The sequence below is a fragment of the Phocoena phocoena genome, chromosome 18, assembly GCF_963924675.1.
Source record: "Phocoena phocoena chromosome 18, mPhoPho1.1, whole genome shotgun sequence".
Lineage (NCBI taxonomy): Eukaryota > Metazoa > Chordata > Mammalia > Artiodactyla > Phocoenidae > Phocoena > Phocoena phocoena.
Genome location: NC_089236.1, coordinates 13794568 through 13815376, shown reverse-complemented (window position 1 = coordinate 13815376; position 20809 = coordinate 13794568). Strand labels below are relative to the sequence as shown.

At 44.0% G+C, this 20809-nt stretch overlaps 1 protein-coding gene across 1 annotated transcript in view; it reads right to left on the bottom strand.

Moving 5' to 3' along the window:
• The window catches only part of FREM2 (FRAS1 related extracellular matrix 2), a 157583-nt gene extending 150766 nt beyond the window's left edge, over positions 1 to 6817 (bottom strand). Inside the window, exon 1 of the mRNA XM_065896045.1 lies at positions 1639 to 6817. Coding sequence (XP_065752117.1) covers positions 1639 to 6817 — 5179 coding nt within the window. The remainder of the gene's footprint in view (positions 1 to 1638) is intronic.
• Positions 6818 to 20809: the final 13992 nt, after the last annotated feature.

Here is a 20809-nt window from a genome sequence, read left to right as displayed (position 1 = left end):
AAATAAACCGGTCTAAGATTGCATGCATTTCTACCCTCAGAAAGCCTTCACACAAAAGTTTCCTGCTGCTCTGGCATGACACTGGCACTCTGAAGTTTTCCTGTCCCTGCAAGCCCTAGGATATAGTCAGGCTTTCAGCCAAGAATCAGGAGGTTGGAGTGTAGGGCTATTTGCCAGCATCTAAAACAGAGAAGCAGTTTACTTTAACACTACACTTTGCAACATCCATGTTTATTAAAGCATTTGTTATCTAAGAGCACAACACTGCTGCAGGAAAAGAACACTCCCCCTGGGAAGCCCTGGGGTTTAACTCCATCTGGTTTCCATTCTGACAAGGGTGAGATTTTCATGAAAGCAACCCAAAGCTCTTTGTAATGAAAGTCGCACGTTCTAGAAAACAGAGCTCTAACTCCCAAGCCAGCAGATTGAATGGGCTTCTCCCTTTAGTCACTGAGTAACTCTGTGCAGGTCACCTGCCCTTCCTGTCTCAGATTCTGTCCACACACAAAGAAAACTGAGGTTACAAAAATGCTTTAGTCTCAAGGATACAGATGCTTCAGGCAACGGTGTTGGTTATTGTGTTTGAAACAGGGCAGAGAGGAGGTTTGAAATGAGAAAACTTCTTCCTTCTACTACTAATCTTGTTAACATATCTGCAGGTTCTTAACAATGAAGTGGTTGTATATTTTGGTGGTGGACTTATTGTCTTCTCATACATCATTAAGTATACTTTCTTTTCTTGTGTGGATTGTTGTAGCATGCCTTGTACATATAATCATTCTAAATCTAGATAGGTGTTTACCTCTTACATCTTTGGACTGGTGTTAGCCTAAGTCATAAAATCTTATAAAAATTATAAAATCTATAAAATAAATACATCTTTTTATTTTCGTTACAAACTTTCTAACAACTATACCAGACTTAGAACAAATCCTCTAAAAAAGCAATCAAAATAATGTAAATTTGAAGGTTCTATTTGAATGGTGGGTGATGATAATAATAATGTGGATATATAGAATTTAGAAAGCACATCTTTCTCTAAGATGCTAACATGCTTCATGAACTGCCTGCAGCATATAAAACAGGCTGCTCAGAGGACGGGTGTGGCTAACAGAGCAGAACTGGAAAGCCTGCTTTAAATTTAATTCACCAAAGTCGAGCTCCTCCTTTGACAATTTAGCTTGTATTTTCAAAATACGACACTCCTTCTAATAAAGGTCACTGCAGTAGGACATATGGCAAGAAGGGAGCTGTTCTCCCAGGAAAGAGAGTCCCTGTATTTTCACCTCCCCTTCATTTCCCTTCTCTTCCCTTGGACTCTAATTTGATGCTCTATTTACGAAGTTCTCAGTGACAGCCATATCTCAAGAAATAAGACTTGGAGTGCCTTTTTTTTTTTTTTTTGCGTTATGCGGGCCTCTCACTGTTGTGGCCTCTCCCATTGCGGAGCACAGGCTCCGGACGCACAGGCTCAGCGGCCATGGCTCACGGGCCTAGCCGCTCTGCGGCATGTGGGATCTTCCCAGACCGGGGCACGAACCCATGTCCCCTGCATCGGCAGGCGGACTCTCAACCACTGTGCCACCAGGGAAGCCCCGGAGTGCCCTTTGATTCTAAAGAAAGAAAAGTGAACCATACCTTGTGTAAACTGACTCACACTGTGGTTGCCTTGGCCCAGGTTGAGGAGATATCCATGTCGAGGGGCCTCCGTCACAATAAACCTAAGAGAAGAACGTAAGCTGTCTCTGTCCTCCACTTTCAATACTTTTCTTGTGATCATGAACCCCAAGTGGCCTGTGGCCAGAGGGCGAAGTGTAGAAGCCCCTTTGTTCACTGCAATTTGGGGGACACTATTGTCAACAGCTAAGATCTGGATCTTCATCACTTGGGGTCTTCTTGTTTCAAATACTGTATCAGGGAAAACATAGAACTCTGTATGGGAACCATCAGTCACCATGAAGGAGAAGCTGTCTTCACTTGACTCGGTGCCATCATGTCTGTAGCTGATTAAGTTTTCATTCAAGTCTTGCTTGGTAAAAATCATGGCGGGTCTGGTATTGTTGAATAGGAGTTGACCGTGAACGGGCACCTGGGTGATAGTGAATTTCAAGAGTTTGTCTGGAGTATCTCTATCTTCCACAGTGAGTTCAAAGGGAGTAATCAGCTTGTTTTCTCCTTCGCTGACAACCAGGTTATGGATGGTGACCACCGGCTTTTTGTTGTCCACATCACTGATGGAGATACGGAATGTCCGGAAGACGGGGTTACGTCCGTCAGTGACTTGAAACTCAAAGCTGTCCATCTTCACCTCATCGTCAGCTGTGTGGATGTAGTAGATTTTGTTGCCAGCCAGTTGGAGCTGAGTGAAAGATGTGATGGATACTCCAGGTTGGTCTGTGCATTCTAAGTGACCTCTCATGGGAGCCCTGGTGATGGTAAAAACTAAGTTTTCATCAGGACTGTTCAAGTCACTAGTGCTTAGTAGGTCTGTTGTGAGCGTGACCTTACCACCTTCTTTCAAAGACACTCCCTTACTTATCACATCAGGGAAGACAATGTCAAGGCTCCCAACAGACACATAAAAGTAACGATCTATAAGGGCATTTATTCCATCAGTCACATCAAATTTAATTAGATCCCGAATGCCCTCTTGCCCAAAATGGACGTACTGAATTAAGTTCCTGTCCACTTCATCCTGGGTAAAATTCATGCCCAGTGTGATATTTTCAAAGACGCCTGTAGGTTTTTGTCTCTGTAATAAGCCATGTCCTGGCCCATAACGAATAATATAAACCAAGGATCCGTCTTCAGAATCTAAATCAGTTGCCATTAATATTTTGTTGTTGATAATTTTGGTTTCCCCAATTTCTATTTCCAGTCCATTATTGATGGCCATTCTGGGGGTCTCATCGTCAACAGGGATAATCATAATGGTGACCATCTTTTCCACAGAGTGCTTACCGTCTGTTAGTTTAATCACGAAACTGTCTTCCTGAGTCTCAGAGTCATCGTGCTCATAAATAATGCTGGAGCTCTCTATGATCTGGTCCAAGGTGAAGCTTTCAACCAAAACCGTGCCATTTATCAGCTGGTTCAGGATGTGACCGTGGGTAGGAAACTTGGTAACGGTGAAAGTTAAATCATCTGGGGGCACATCGGCATCAGCAGCATTGAGGATGGGCGTATCGACCACCAGACTCATGCCTTCCATCACCATGAATTCTCTCACAAATATTTCTGGCTGTTCATCGTTGGTGGGAATGATTATGATGGGGAAAAAATGTCTCTCTGAAAAGTTAATGCCATCAGAACAACGAAATATAAATCTGTCTTCCACCGGTTCTACTCCTTTATGGACACTCTGGACGTAGTTTATATGACCCTGCCTGAGATCTTTCAGAGTGAAAGCACTTATGGCAATTCCTGATCTTGATTTTTCAGAGCCTGGGGCTGGAGAGATGTTCTCCACGTAACCTGAGGTAGGCTGAATACCTATGGTGCACAAGATGTCATCAGTGAGGGAATCGGTATCTTCAGCATTTATGTGCATTGAGGTTATAACACTTTTATCACCTTCCATCACTATAAACCGTTCACCTACAGCAATGTCTGGGGCCTGGCTGTCAACAGGGAGGATGGTCACCCACACGGTAACTCCTTGGATAGTGTTACCACCTATTCTCCATTCTTGAGACATGGCTGACAGACTCAGGTTGAAAGAGTCCTCCTTGGGCAATAGACCTATCTCCCCGCTAGTGTGGGCGTAAACGACTGAGCCCTCCAAGATGTCCCTTTGGGTAAACTGCTCTGCTGGAACTCCATTGACCAGGATTTCTCCACATAAGGGTGGATCTTCCAAGAGGAAAGTCAACATCAAATCATCGGGGTCTTCATCGGTCCCCTTGATAACACTGGCAGTGATTTCAGTAGCCCCATTTTCTAGAACATCTAGATAGGACCCCAGAGTGCCTGCAGGAAGGCTCAGCATGGGCACCTCATCATCCACCGGCCGGACGTTCACTCTGAGAGTGATGGGCACCACATGGTGTCTGTCGCTGACCTCCAAGGAGCAACTATCAGTCAGAGATTCATCCCCATTATGGGCATAGGAAATCCGACCCTGTTTTATGTCCTCTAAGTGGAAAATCCCATCTACACTCAGGATCTGTCCAGACATCCTCATGTGGCCATGTTTGGGTGCCTGCGTGAGAGTGAAAGTGATGTGGGCCACATCAGTGTCTATATCATTCACACTCAACTCAGTCTCACTCAGGATGTGGTGGCCCTTTTCCTGAATAGTGAAGCCAGTGTTGAGGATCTCAGGTGGCTGGTTGTCCACTGGCTGCAAGTAAAGGGTGAAAGTCCCTGGAGCTACATTCCCAGCTCGGTCCTCCACCTGGAATTGGAACTGGGCCACTCGGGCAGCCACTCCCAGTTCTTGATCTGGAGGTCTGTAAGCAATTTTATGGTGGTTGACCTGGGCTTGTGTAAAATGGGCCACCACCACTGAAGGGTTGTCAGTCAGGACCAAGGTTCCCAGTGGGGCTGGTGAGTGGTTTTTATCTGTGTCCACTGGGGGCTGCGTCACCGTGTAGCGTAGTCCTCGGTCGTCTGTGTCCAGGTCAGTGTAGTGCAGCCACTTCTTCCTCAGCGGTGTGAGCTGGGATTCCTGTACCACCATCCGAAGGGGACAGCCGCTGCCCAACTCTGGAGGGAGGCGATCCACGGGATGGATGCGTATCACAAACCTCTGTAGCCCAGACCTGTTAGGGGGGTCATGGTTATCCTGGACTCGGAATGTGAACTGGTCCATTACTGGCCCAGGACTGTGAGGCCCAGTGTGCCTGTAGAAAAGCCTCCCCTCCGTTATGTCTCGCTGCCGCCACTCTGTCACCGTTTTCTCGTAGAACGCTCCCTGTTTTCTCCAAGGGCCCCTGATCAGCATCTCTTCCTCCTGGGGAGGATGGGTTTGACGGAGAAGCAGATGCCCTGTAGTTGAGGAGGGCGACTCTAGCACAAAAAGCAGCAGACAGTCATCTGAGTCCATGTCAGCTGCGCTTAGAGCTTGGGGCAGGATGGGCACGGTTTCACCCTCTGCCAGTGTCAGCCCCGTGTTGGCATTGAGGACTGGCGGCTGGTCATCCACAGGCACTAAGGTGACAGGGAACAGGAACTGCACCTGGTGTCTGCGCCCTCCGTCCACCATTCGAAACACAAGGTTGTCACTTAGGGAGCCATCTTTGTCATCGTGGTGGTAGACCACTTGGCCGGCTGCCAGCTCAGCTACCGTAAACGTCTTAGGGGCAGAGTTGCCACTTGAGGCACCCAGGAGGGCAAGGTGACCATGCCGGAGGCCAGCCACCACCTCCAACTGTACTGCCTCTAGGTCATCCTCATCACTGATGACCAGGTTCTGTGGTCCACTGCCTGCAGGGCCGGTGAGGGGCCGAGACTGGCCCTCATAGAGAATGAGCCCAGTGTTCCGGGTGACCACTGGAGCCAGTGTGTTCATGGGCTTCACCACCACCATGAAGGCAAACGGCTCTGAAGCTGCTCCTTCTGGGTCCACTACCTCCAGCTCCAGTTCAAAGAGACGCTCCTGGTCGGAGTCCTCAGAGGGGGGCTGATAGGCAATCTTCAGGAGGTGCAAATCCCTCTGAGTGAAGGAGGAGAGGGGCAGACTGCGATCATCAGTGCTCACCAGGTAGCCCTGGCCAGGCTGGAAAGGAGAGGTGAGATTGAAGATCAACAAGTCGGGGGTCGACTCAGCATCCTCGGCTGCCAACATGTCTGGCGTCAGGGCGGTCAGTACAAACTGGTCCACCTCCATCATCATCATGGCCACAAAGCTGGGCTTGGGTGCAGTGTTCTCAGCCCCTCCTCGGATTCTCACCAATACTTGGAAGTGCTCGCGTTTCAAGGCAGGGCTGCCCACAGGAGACCCTCGTGAACGCAGCTCCACCACCATGGGCACCCAGTCCCTGTTTGGAGAACGACTGGGGGCCGTGTGGCGGTAGCGCACGCCTAGCTCCTGGAAAGCTTTGCAGTCCATCAGGAGCGGCTCCTGGGTGCCCGCCTCGCCGGCACGTCCCGGGACTGACGGGTAGTGAAGGAGCTCCCCGTAGCGAGGCAGCGCGCCCAAGCCCGAAAGGATGCCCACGCGACACTCTTCAGCCTCGGGCTGGTAGGCGAATTCCAAGGTCCGAGCGTCCAGGGCATTGCTGGTGCCCAGCAGCTCCTCCACGACCAGGGGCAAGTTCCGAGTTACAACCTCCAGTTGGGTGAAGACTACCTCCACCTCCAGCACCAAGGGTAGCACTGCCGCCCCTCCCGGCGCGTCGTAGCGGAGCTGCAGCCGGACCCGATCCCGCGACGGGCTGCGCGCGCCCAGGTGCGAGTAGCGCACCTCGCCAGCGCCGAAGTCGCACGGGAAGCGCTTGGGACTCAGACGGCCGGGCCGCTGGGCCAGCGCATCGTTGTCTAGCACGGTCACTACGCAGCGATCCCCCGGCTGCACCTGCAGCACCAGGTCCTGCAGCGGATCCAGCCAGACCTCACGGCCGAAGGGCACCCGGAGCCCGCGGTTCGCCGGCACTATGGCCTCTTCGGAGGGGACTCCTGCAACGCCCGCGAGATCCGGGGACAGCAACGCCCGGCCGGGGTCAGGGGGCTGTGCCCGGACGCGGCTTACCAGTGACAGGAGAAGCAAAAACAGCAGCACCAGCCGGGGCGGCGGCGGAGGCAACAGCTGAGAGGTGGTGGGTTTAGCTGCGTGGCGCGCGCGGGCGGTGATCCCGGGGGTCCGGGCTGCGTGCATGGTCCGGATGTTAGGGCTCGGACGGGTCGCCCTGAGAGCGCAGTCAGTCCCAGTCCGGGGCAGGTGGTAAGAGAGCCCTCCGGAAAGTGCCAGGAACTCCGCACGGCGCCCGGGGGTTCCTGCTGTAGCCGAGGCTGGACCAGAAGGATGGGAAAGAGGCTCGGCACGGTCCCCGGAGCTGCCGGGGAGGCTAAACCGTCCCGGCCGGTCCAGCTCCGCGGATCACGTCTCAGTCGAGCGGAGAACTGAGTCCCGGCACTCCTCCCTCCCAGGGCCCGGGACCCTGAGCTTTGAGGGAAATCCCTCCCCTCGCACCCGCTTACTCCAGTCCTCCCAGGAGGCCAATCGTCGGTCCCGGGAGGAGGCCCCGAGACGAGGGTTGGGTAGCGACTCCTGCCAATCAGCTCCTAGGGGCGGAGGCCGGGAAACCGCGCGGAGGGGAGGAGATAGGACGCGCGGCGCGTTGTCCTGGAAGTGAGGGCGCTAGCTCCGCACTGCACTGCTGGGGTTGCGGCTCCCCAGCCCCAGAGCCGGAACACGCCGCCGAGCTAGATTCACTTTTCCAGCTGCCTGCGATCCAGCAATACCCCCGTTTTAGTTCCCATCCCCCCAATTCAATGGGATCCCGCGCAGGGAATGCTTATTTCTCACTGTAACTTGCAAACAAACCCGAGAGGAAAGTTAGACGCAACGTGGCTTGAGTGTGAATCAAAACCCAGAGCAGTTTAGGGAGAAACTCTGGGGCCTTTGCGCATAAGAAGGAAAGCTGGAATTAAAAGCCCGTCTAGAGGAGTTTGCGCCTCCCCTCGCCCCCGCCCCTCGCTGTCTCCTCGTAAATTACAACGACTACAGTTCTCGGATTGGTGAGATTTTAACAAGCCCCTCCTTTGCAACCAAATTTCAGAGTAAAAGGAAAAAGGGGCGCTTGGAATGTGTGAGAAATGCCATCAGAGCGGAATCGAGAGAGTCGCAGCAGAGGATACGTTCCAGGGTATGTAGCCCCCTGGCTCTTCCAAAGCCGCCGCTGTTGAGGTAGTGGTCACTAGAGACGTTCCTGTTCTCTTCGCAGTAATTAGACCAAGTACTAACTAGACCCGCGTGTCAGAATCACATTTCTTGGCCTGCCAGGAGAATTGATAAATATCCGGAAGGCGAACTAAAACAGGTTAGCTACCCTCAGTCAGCAGGTTTCCAAGTCAGACTCGAGCTCTGCCTGCCCCCTTGTGTTTGTCGGGTTTCAGAAGTGTGTAGATTCCCTTTCCGAAAGGTTTTCTAACTGCTTCCCCCCCACCCCCAAACCCTCACAATGAATACTCTACCATTCTTTAAGCAGCCTTGGTTATCCTGAGCAAAATGTTTTATTTTGGGTCATGTTCTTTTCTCTCCGATACTACAAATCAGATAATTAATTGGAATATAAAATTGAAATAATGGTCATCCTGCCCTTTTCCTGCTTAAAGGTATTTTAGATTTGGGGGGAAAAAAAGGAGTGTAAGACAGTGTTATTCCCTTTTACATTTCAGTCCAAATTGAAGATATAAGTTGCATACGAGGGTACATTGCAGTGAGAAGCATTTATCCCTTTAAACCTTTCGTGTCTTTCTCCTGAGCTCCTCCAGTTGAGGGTTTTGATCCCTGCCTGAAGCACTGAGAGCTATCTTCAAGGCCACAGCATCACCTCTGTGCATAAGTAGGGCTGAGTGATTGATAATCAGGGACGGCTCCAGGAAGCCCGCTGGGCAGTGTCTGGCCCTGGGAGTCGAGAGGGAGAGAGAGACTAATTTTAAGTGAGCCACTTATCCAAACAAATAACATTTAGTTAATTGAATATATTTCAGCTTATTCTCTACATATTGTACTTTTAGGGAACTTTGAACTCCCGCTTACAATTGATACATACCTTTCACAATTTAGTACAAAACGAATATCCAGGAACACAGAAGGGATGTGACCAATCTTTTAAATGTATGAGAAAATCCCCAACCAACTCTTCATCAATTTCCAATCTGCTTTGGACATTATTATTTTCTAATTTAGTATGCTTATTTATTATTACATACAGAAATCAAATTGTAGTGACAAGGAAAACATCTATTATGTCCTATTCACAAATAAAACAAATGGGAAGATGCCAAGTGAAATAAGACATCAGTTTTAGAATATGGTTCTTTATATATTGTATTTCAAATTCTGGTTATGTGTCTTGATTGAAAAACGTCAGCTGGAAGCCAAGTCATCCTTATTCAGGCATTGTGACTCTGGGTATGTTCTGACCAGAATGAGACCAGCATCCCGACCCCTGATGCTTCCCAATGGCTCCAGGCATTTCCTTTCTTCCTTTTAAAGTCCAACTCTGTTTGACTTGCAAGCGATGATAAGATCAGCATCTGAGGTATGGCAGTATGCCCGAAGGGCAGAGTTCAATATTTTGTTTCATGGGAAGAAGAATAGAGGTCCACATTTATTTTCAAGTAGCCTAAGGAAATCAGTAAATTATAATCTTTTTTGACTTTTTAATTTAGCCTGCCTTGACTGAAGCGATGGAATGATTCTTAGGAATTATTATTATTTTTTGGTAAATGTCTTAGTTATTTGGGTTTTTTAAATTACATCGAAGGTAAACACATACTGTCATTTGCTTAAATATATTTCGCATTGATGATCGTCGATATAATAGTGAAATATTAAATTCTCATCTGAAAGCAAATATTATTGGTGGTAACGATCTCGCATTAAGTGTTAAAATATTTCTATACTTAAATTAGCAAGGATATTTTATGGCCAACATTCACAGTATTACAAGAGATAAAATAAGCCGACAAACTTGTAATTTTTTTAAATCTGAGCTTAATTCTTCAGTTCTTACCTTTTTAAGCTTTTAGACAATTGCTGTATATATTCTGGGGAAAATATCCTCTATAATAAATTCTTAAATTTGTTTACTCTATGAAAAACACACCAGAATGTCTCCTCAAACCAACTTAAAGCTAAATTTATTGATCGTTAAAACTCAAATGACTTCTGACCTAAGGTTAAGCACCAGAGTTTGTGCCCTAAAATGAAAGAGGTAATGGGGTGAATTTACGGAGCAGGCAAGATATTCATGTCGAAACTGGACAACGGGTTTGGTACTCTACAGTAAGACTGGAGCTAAAGATACGCCTGGTTACATTTTGATCGCTATAGTGCCACTTCAGGGTTTATTTCACATCTGTTACGTTCCTCTACTGGCTCAAAAGACTCCAATAGAGATTGCCTCATAGGCGCCTTAAGAATACTTACAGATGAGTGATTGAAGCTTTATTGTGCTCGGCCCCGGGCGTCCCCGGGAGTCCCGACCAGCAGGACAAATCCTTGTGAGTCCGAGGAGGAACCTGTAGGGGTTGAAAAGAGAAGAAGGGGCAGGAGACGCGAAAGAATGGAGGCAAGACAGAATCCTGATCAAGCCTCAAACTTTTATTGCTGCAGTAGCTGTATTTATACAGTACAGAGAAAGGGGGGCGGGATCCAGAATAAGGGAAGTACTTGGCAAATTATCATTGGTGCTGCGTGCGCGGGCTTTCGTTTTAGGCGCGGGCTTTTATCTCATTAAGCAGGAAGAGAAGCAGGATGTCGGCCATCTTCTAATGGCGAAAACTTCTTGGCTCCCAACACTTTATGTCAAAAATCTGTAAGCGTTCTCAATAGAGTTTTATTCTTTGATGGCTTCAAAACCATGGCTTCCCATAAATCCAAACTTAACTGATTTCAGAGCAGTGCTGAAGGGGTAAGCAGCCCTGCGCTGATTGACCAAGAGCTGGGTTCCAGCCTTGGCTCTGACACCCACTGTGTGACTTGCAGCAGTTCCCTTTGTTTTGTAACCACAGTCTCCTCAACTATAAAACAAGGGACTCAGTCTTTGTGGACAAATTCCCCTTTGGTTACCCTTTGGGTTTTGGTATTTGGTGCCATAAGACCAAATTTATGGATGACCCGCCATTTTCCTTCCCTATGTTCTGTGCTCAGAGGCAATAGTTTTCATTCTTGCCAGAAAGACTGACTCTGTTAAAAAATAAGTCACTACTACTAGGTTAGAAAACTTAGAACTCATAGCTTGTGCGCTTTGCCAATGAATCGATTGTGCCTTTTTCGATTGTATGACAATGTTTGTATTCATTGACATGGGCAGTTTACATACAACATCATTAAGTAGCTATAGTTTTTAATCAACAAGAAAATCAAAATTAAAATCTGGCAATACAAAACTAAATTAAAATTCATTATGAGGATAGGTAAATTTTCAAGATGGATCTATCATAAGGTGATACAAATAGTGTCATAAATACCCAGATTTTCCAGACGAAGCTATGTTCAGATGGGGGTCTACTATGTGGAAAAAGAAAGAACACTGGACTAGAAGTCAGAAAACCCTGCTTTGAAGTTGGCTTTTCCACTTACTTGCTTGGAGCTGTGGACAAGTCACTGTCTCCGCTTCTAAAAATGTGATTGGAGAGGAGAGAAGGAAGGTGAAAATACTGCCTTGACTATCCTCGTGAAGCTATTGGAAAGATGAAATAACAAAATGTATATGTATTTATGTATATGCATATATGCAAAGTTGAAATAAAGAAAAATGATCACTGTTTTCAAATACCTTTCTATATCTAAAAATATATAGGTATAGATAGATAGACAGAGATATATTCCAAATTTTTCTGAAGTAAAGATGGCAAACTCATAGTTTCTCTTTGGTTCTCCTTATCTCATTCTCTGAATTTATTTCCTAGTATCTTATTAGTGAAAGTGAAACATTTGATTGTGATTATAACAAATAATATATCCTAATTATATCTATTAATTGTCCTATCAGTTTTCCTCTCTTGCTTGGATTTCCGATCTTCCTAGTTGTTTCATCTTTGGTTAAAATCTTGCTTAATTTTTCCTATTTTGTAGAAAACAATCTCCCTCAGTAGCAATACCCCCTCAAACTATGCACACATCTCGCTCTTGCTGAGTCTTTTGAATCTTCTGAGTCTACTATTTCAACTTCCTTACCAAACAGATTTATAAACCTTCTATCGGGTGACGTTCGCCCTGCAAGTTATCTTGACCGTGACTTGCCTCATTCTCTGGAGTCATTAAGCTGGAGAGAATCTATCTCCACAATGCCATTCACAACTGTCCTCTCTTCCCAATCCTGTCCGGCATCGTCCTAGTTCAGTTCAACATTATTTTTCTTTTAACTTTCTTCAAATCCCAGTCTCCTTACTGTTGTATCTGCCGTTCTATGCATCGCTCCAGAAAAAAACAGAAGTTCATCTTTGATCACAGTGTTTTGCTATAATCTCTTCTGGCTTCCCATTGTCTGTCAAGTAAAACACACTGTCTTCATCTTTATATTTTATGCTAAACTATACATTGTCTGGGGATTGAACTTGCTGTCTTCCTTCTAGATCTTTGCTCATCTCACCTTTTTAACCTTCACTTTTTAGCCCACCATGCTCCTTCTACCTGCAATGTTCTCCTTCTCTGCCCACGAGAGTCTATCAGAAATTTAAGAACCTTATAGACCATTTATAATACCATAACTTCCTCCTATCGTAGGTGAGGAAACGGAACCAAGGAGGTTGAGATCTGGGTGTAGAGCTGGAGAGGAAAAGAGAGTCCTAGCTCCAACTGCAAAGCCAGTGTCTGTATCCTCTTTTAAGCTCCAATTCAACCTTTAAGGCTGATGTCAAATATTCACTCTCCCGTGGAATCTTTGCTCATCTACTCAACTTAGTACACGCTACGCATCTCTGACTCTTTCTCCATCCTCTTCCCCCTGCATCGTAGGCCTTTGCTTGTGTTTCTCACCTGAAACCACTTTTACTGTATGCTGTGCTATTGTCGTTGTGTTCTTGTGCCCATCACTATTTTGAAAGCATCTTGAGCACACAGCCTGATGAATACTTGCTCATCCTTTACCTCCATAAAGACATTAATAAACACCTATTGCATGAAATTAGATCACATTTTATTCTTTTCCAAGCCAGATTGAAACAACTCAGCCAGATTTCAACAACACCTTTGGGAGGTAGCCAGGTATACTATTCAGTTTTCTTAGTAGCAAGCAAAAGAGAATTAAGCAAAAAAGAAATGAAAAGATATTGGATTGCTCTCATAATTTCTGGGAAGGCAAATAGCAGAAGGCTCAGAAAAGTGAACATGAACCGAAAAGCCTAGGCAACCAGAAGCAAAGTCCTGCTTGGCAAGGGTCTTGTGGGGATGGCACTGCAGTCACCGCTGGACAGTGGACCCTGCAGGCGACTCCTCCGCTACGGCCAGCACTGGGCGTGAGGCAGCAGCTCGGTAAACATCACCTCTGCCGCTCTTGGACTCGAGGTCACGGCAGCCACAGACCAAATGAATTCTCTCTCTCTGTCACTGTAAATTCAAACATCCAGGCAGGCATGGATTTTTCCAGCTTAAGTCTCGGGCCCACATTCTAGCTGCCAAGGGCACGGGGAAAGTGTCATCTGACTACTGCTAGTTTGTTCTTTCTTTTACATTCTGAAATATGCCATTAAAAAACATTTTTAAGCACATTTGGCAAAACCTGCGTATGTTTTTCTTATTCAGTGAAAGGCTTACTGAGCACCGCAGAGAGGGGAAAGTGGTCCATGATAGCATTATCTTTTGACGGGCTTTCCTAATGCGGATAACTGGATTACATATTGGAAACGTACTCAATCCACACAGTTGTGAAAATCCTTCTTGTTGAGAAAAATAACTGACGGAGGAGGGAGAAGAGAGGAGAGGCCATGTCACTGTGCTTTGCAGGGACCTGAGCTGAGCCAGCAATAAGAACTCATTGTGACCTGAGGTTCAGCATAAAAGCCTTGACGCCCTTAAAACAGTTTTCCCCAATATTTGGCTGTGTCATGTTAAGATCTCTTTTTAAAGCCATTGATCCTAGGGCATGAATAGCTGTGGATTTTCCACCCATAAGTTTTCAAACAAAACTCAGAACGAAGTGGAATTTAAGCACAGTTGAAACAAGAGGCCACCACTCAGGGGAACCCAGAAGAACTAAACAAAGAACAAATAAGGGAAAAACTCTTCTCTTACTGGGATTTAAATTAAAAACAAAATCTTATGGGATGACTTCTGTAGGTTTCTTACAGCAATTCTATTTTCCACTCCTATTAGTAGGTTTCCAACGAAGTACTCACTGTGTCCTAGAAATATACCATGTGGAGTTTTACAAAAGCCCCTTTGAAATAGAGTGCTTTCTCCCGTCTACTCACACGAATTAAGTTCTGTGAGACAGAGGAATCTAAGGGATACATGTAAATAAACTTAAAAAAATCTAACTTTAATATGAAATGAATTGTGCACACATTCCTAGAGGGGGAAAAAAAAACGTTTATTTTGATAGCTTCAAAACAGAATTATAAGGTTATAACAGAGAAACAATTACAGATTTATTTTCAGAAATTATTTTTTAAGATGACTTAGGCCTCGAGAATGATTTCATTGGTAGGTCACTAACATATTTCAAAAAATATTCTCTTTCCTTTTTTATTTATGAATCAATCTCTAGACCCCATTTTCCAACAATTTTCTAGCCCCGACCTAGAAAGATGCCAGCCTTGGTTCTGCCAGTGACCTCCTAGCATCTCAAGCAGTGTTCCCAATTTGCTCCCTCCCGCTCAGCCCTGTTATCTTTTGCCAGGCCCCCCAAATTCCGTTCCCCATCTCCTTCCTTCCTGTCCAGACTTCATTATTTAACTTTCACCATCTAGGATAGATGGTCATTTGGCTGCAGCTACAAATCCTCCAATGACAAAAAGCTTGCTGCTCCAGGTGGCAGTTGGGTTTATCACTGAAAAGCTGTAATTATTAGAAAGTCCATCTTTCCATAAAGCTGAACACTGCCTCCTTGTCATTTCCATTTATTCTCTTTTCTGGCATGAAATGGATTCTATCTACTCCTTCTTCCACATGACAGCTCTCCAGGTATTTGAGGTCAGCAGTTGTGTCCCCACCATGTTATCTTTTCTCCAGACTAAATATTGCTGATTTGCTCAACTGTTTTCTGCGACACGTTTTCCAGACCCCTTGCCATTTTGCTTGCTCTGTTTATCAGTGTCTGTTTTAAAAAGTAGCACCAAGACCTAAGCACAATAGCTTTCTTGGGATTGCAGGACTGATAAGTGGCTGAGCTGGGCTCTGAACCCAGGTAATATAGATCCGGTGACTGGGTTCTTCTATTCCAGACAATCTTGTCTGCCAACACAGTGCCTCCATTATTTGTGGTTCAAGGATATTTCAAAGTAAAATAAGCTACATTATCCTGCTAAACATAATTTGAAACAGCAGAAATAAATTAGCTGAAAAGTTCCCTAGCTTCATTTTTTTTTTTTTTTTTGTGTTACGCAGGCCCTCTCACCGTTGTGGCCTCTCCCGTTGCGGAGCACAGGCTCCGGACGCGCAGGCTCAGCGGCCATGGCTCACGGGCCCAGCCGCTCCGCGGCATGTGGGATCTTCCCGGACCGGGGCACGAACCCGTGTCCCCTGCATCGGCAGGCGGACTCTCAACCACTGCGCCACCAGGGAAGCCCCCTAGCTCCATTTTAACCTCTTAAATTCTCAGAGAAACAAAGCCCTAACCCTAACCCAACAGCAACAGAAATTAAAAAGGAAAAGGAAAAAATAGGAATGCTAAGTTATAGAAAATGTATACACGGTTACCACACGTTCAGAAAGGAATTAGCTTATTAGTATATTAGTTAGCCCCCAGTGAGGAGATGATATTTTTATTCCTTTGAAACAGTTATTGCCATTTTAAGAATTTATCCTAGAAACTAATCCAAGGTTGAAATGAGTTCTATACAAACAAAGATGTTTACGGCAATATAATGGACTTTAAAAAAGTTACAAAGAAAAACTGTCTAAAAGAAAATAGATAAATTAAAATTTAGCAAATTAACAGAGAAGTCGCTTGAGGAGTCGCATTACACAATAGGGTTGGCAACTGCTGCCTTTTTACATATGAGCTGTTGTTACTGAGTCACAGACTATGGCTCTGTCTGTACCTATTACCTTGTCCTAAGCAAACAAAACAACACCAGAAAATCACTGTAGATCAATACGTAACAAGTGCTTGTTATTATTTATAATATTTTAAATAAGGGTCCTAGGACCGAATGACTAGGGTGGCTGTAGGAATAAGGAGAAAAAACACTTGGAAGTAAGAATGTGTTCATTGCCAGTCATTTGAAGAAATAATTTTTGAGTGCTTACTATGTCTAAGGTTAAGCAGTTGGGATTTGGATGGATAAAAGGAAGGAGATTATTTCTCAATGAAAATGTCAGTTACAGAAAACAAAATGTGTCCATCTCACTTTAAATGAATGGAGATATTTTAACCTAATACTAAATCGAATACATTTAAAAAGCTAACTTAATTGAAACAAATTTTCCTAATTGTTAGCTTGTCTTCTTGTAAATGTCATCATATTATTTTCCACTAATAGGAATATACAGGTTTCTCACCTTCCTTGATTTACATCTTAAGAAAGCTTACTAGAATAATTGCTGATGGGAAGAACAAGAACGGTAAAGTCTACTAAAGCAATTTCTGAATTTTCTTAAAGAGCTTTCAAATTCATATTGATGAATTTGAACTTAATGCATCTGCTGTTTTCCATAACTTACATATGATGCTTACCATTGACACTGATTTCTTGGAAGGAAAAAGTAGTTTTTACTTTTCTTTCAATTATTTTGTCTGATGTTTTCTGACTTAGAGCATCAAAATCAGTATATAGCATTGACAAAATAAGCAGCTATATCTTCTATGCCTATTATTCATGATTTTTGAGCTCAGAGATGGTGGTTAAAACCTGTCCTACCTTTAAAAATTGAACCACCAAATTGGATAGACCAGACCAGAATAATCAGAAGGAAATTAAGGGAAAATTAGAAGGGAATTAAGAATAATATATAATTAAATAATGAACGTTGCAAGGTAGATAAAGACTGTAATTGTTCAGAAAAAGAACGAAGTACTTGAAGTAGAAACTAGGAAGGTTTAATGAAGGATGTAGGTTTGGGTTGGAAATTGAAGGATGCATTTGAATAACTGAATAAAGAGAGGAGAGTCTATAAATCAGGGAGGACATCAAAGGGTGTGGTTAAAACTGCACCTTAGGAAATTCCCTGGCCGTCCAGTGGTTAGGACTTTGCGCTCTCACAGCCTGGGTTCAACCTCTGGTCGGAGAACTAAGATCCCACAAGCCATGCTGCACAGCCAAACCCCCGCCTCCCCCCCAAAAAACCCCCAAAACCCTGCACCTTAGTAGTGGATAATGATGGTGAAAATAGGTTTTTTAGTGGTATAAAATGAAAGTATTGATGAGTACTCTGTGGTGATTCAGGTTAGAAAGTCACTTAAAAAAAGGAAATAGCATTAGGATTTGAAAACGAAAGTAGCAGTGGTTATTGGGGATTTTCAAGGTGATCAATAGAGTGATACTTTAGGAAGATTAATGTGGCAGCTAGTTTCCTGTATGGTAAATAAGAATAGAGTGCCTAGGACTACAGTGGAATGACTAGGGTGGAATGAGTAGGGTCGCTGCAGAAATAAGGAACAAAAGGAAAGGCTAGAACACTTGGAAGTAAAAATATGTCCACAGCAAGTAATTTGAAGCCATAATTGTCGAATGCTTACTGCGTGCAAAGGACTATGCTAAGAATGGATAGAAGTATAGAGAATGAAGAAGAGGGAGGAATTAAAGACAGCTTTATGGTTTCTAACTGGAAGAGTGGAGAACTGACTTCACAAGGAGCAGGAATGGAAGTGTTTGACCGCTAACGTGTGGGGAGAAAATGGACCCAAAGAACTGGAACTCAACACAACCTAAGCAAGAGAATTTTGGCCCAATTCTTTTTCCAGAAGAGCATGCCTTTATATACATGTACATGTACACACCCACATCTACTATACTGTCTTCAAAGGATGGAAGGTTGTAATTATATACACAAGGCTGTTACATTCCTTTGATCTATTCCTGGTGTAAAACTGTTATGCTCAAAGATAGTCATAATGGGCTCTGCTTATGGAGAGTTGTAATGTCTCAAACTCCAGTGAGCATTTTTCTTCCAGCTCTTTGCACTATTATTTTAGACTTTGAAATAATATAATTACAATATTTTAACATGTGTAACTTGCCACTTCAATTCTAGAAGTTATCTTCTTCTTTTAATTATGTAGCCAAAATAATATTTGGGGGCGTTTTCATACTTCTTCTTCCTAATGCCTCAAGATCCCTGCATGTTGATATCTGTCTGACTGTGTATCTAAGTACAGCTTTCCAGGTTGCGAGGATGGTTTTTGTAAAAATATGCAGCTAAGCTAGATGAGTCTTAACTCAGAAAAATATATATGTTTATCTTTGTGTTCTTTGTTTTATCTAGAAACATGTTGCTTTTATAGGCGTGTTGATATGGGTATATGATACAGCAGAAGGTTATCTTTTTTACGTTGGGCCATGATGAAATTCTGACTCTGTTTATTGCCTTTGTTCCCCAGAGAATGTAAATCGCAATACTCGTAATACTATTATGTTTCCAGATAGGCTACGTGTGTGCTTGAGAATAACACCTTAGGTGCTGATCTTGCTATGCTAGCCCCGACTGTAGAACAGCTGTTAAAGGAATAATAGAAATACATACATGTATATGATAAAAACATATATAATAGAGATAGAAAAAGTTTGTAAAACATTCCTAATTTTGAGATAGTACTACTATGATGTCATCTGGGAGTTTAAGTGATTGAAATTACTGGTGTATTACAACTATAAATATCAAAATATTTCACAAGTGTTCTGGATAACCTTAGATAGGGGGAAATCAGGCTATTAAAAGAACCCATTAATGTCTCCAAATGAAAGTAGCTTCTAAAAACGGTTTCTTGGGCTTCCCTGGTGGCGCAGTGGTTGAGAGTCTGCCTGCCGATGCAGGGGACACGGGTTCGTGCCCCGGTCTGGGAAGATCCCACATGCCCAGAGTGGCTGGGCCTGTGAGCCATGGCCGCTGAGTCTGCGTGTCCGGAGCCTGTGCTCCGCAACAGGAGAGGCCACAACAGTGAGAGGCCTGCATACCGCAAAAAAAAAAAAAAAAAAAGATTTCTTTTTTTTGGAATATGTTGCATGTCCCCAGTGCTGGTGACGTGAATAAAGGAAAACAACTATTGGAACATCAGGATCCACTTGACTTCTCCAATATAATTTATTTCTTTCCCAATATCATTGAATGACACATTAGATTTTAAGAATATTAGAAAAATCTCAACAATTTTATGAGAAGAGGTGGCTCTGATTTATATGAGTTCTTAAAAAGTAGCAATAAAAATCAGGCAATCCCAGAGAGGTATATCAAATATTCCCCTTTGCCGGGGGCATTCATCATCAACAGTCGTATAATGCTAATCAGCTGCGGCAAATGTTCTGAGTTCTCTGCTTGTCTCTTCATGGGACAGCTTAAATTACAGGGAGTGCCCAGGGCACACAGACTTCGTGAGACACTGAATCCATCACAGTGCAGCTCTCCCTGGGATGGAGAATGGCAATCAAAGCCCATCACAGAAGCACAGAGACTCTTAGGGTAACAGGGTGATGTCATTCTCAAGACAATGAGAGGTAATACTTCCTTTTTTTGGTGTTGAGGTGTTCTTCCCTTATTATAGGGAATCTGTAGGACAGAATAGCGTTGAGGCAGACTGTGGCTGGTTCATAGCAAGTACTCAGTGAAGGCTTGTTGAATGAATATTGCATAAATGTTCTACATGTTTAAGTCACGAAGATAAAAAACAAAACCCTGTTCTAGGAAGCTCACCATTTAATTGGAGAGAAGGTATATAGGTCAATCCCAAACTCAGATAACCAACAAGGACCTACTGTATAGCACAGGGAACTCTGCTCAATATTCTATAATAATCTAAATGGGAAAATAATTTGAAAAAGAATAGATATATGTATAACTGAATCACTCTGCTGTACACCTGAAACTAACACAACATTGTAAATCCACTATAGTCCAATATAAAATAAAAATTTTTTTAAAGTTGGAGAGAATGACAAATAGTCCAACAGTGATGAAACAATGGGTATGTATTTTAATAGATCTATGCCCTGGGTAGAATAGAAAAAGAGTAGAGGGAAACCTCACCTCTGCTTGTGGGGAGAGCAGGGTGGGAAGTTTTCACAGCGAAGATGAAAACTCAACTGAGTCTTCAGGAAGGGATTTGTACACGTCCATCAAATAGACAAGCTGGGAGGCGTCTCATCACTGAATCTGATGCCTCCATGACTGATTCAGGTACTTGCTGCTGGAACTATTGACACCTGTCCTGCTGAGCCACCAATTGCAGAAATACATTAGATCACATTCTCAGTTTCCACTTGAGTCTATACAACTGGTGCTTTCTTTCCATTTCTCATGTACTGAAGTTTCTGCTTAACCCTCCTCATATCCTGTCTGGCTTGATCACCTGCTCTGAGCCCTATTTTTGACAATGGATTTTGTTTTACTCGCCCGGTTCTAAGAATGAGAGAGTATGATAATTGTCACTGTCAGAAAACCCCATGGTGACAGGTACCTCATGACTTGAGGAAACACATTACTTAGGGAGCAATGTGTTACATTGTGTTAGAAGCATTTATCTATGCATTCAAAACAATTAATAGGTGCATACTTCTGTACATGGAAAGAGCAAAATTGTTGAGATAATTTTTGCTGGAGAGTCAATTGTGAATTCTTTCAGAGTCCCTTTTCCTTACCTCACAATTTGGAATATTGTTCAAAAATATCTGATTAGTGACTCTTCTGTGTCACAGCCTCTTCTGCATTGTGCCGCAAAAGATAAAGTTACTACTGACAAAGGATTAATTTCCCAAATTTACAGGCAGCTCATGCAGCTCAATATCAAAGAAACAAACAACCCAATCCAAAAATGAGCAGAAG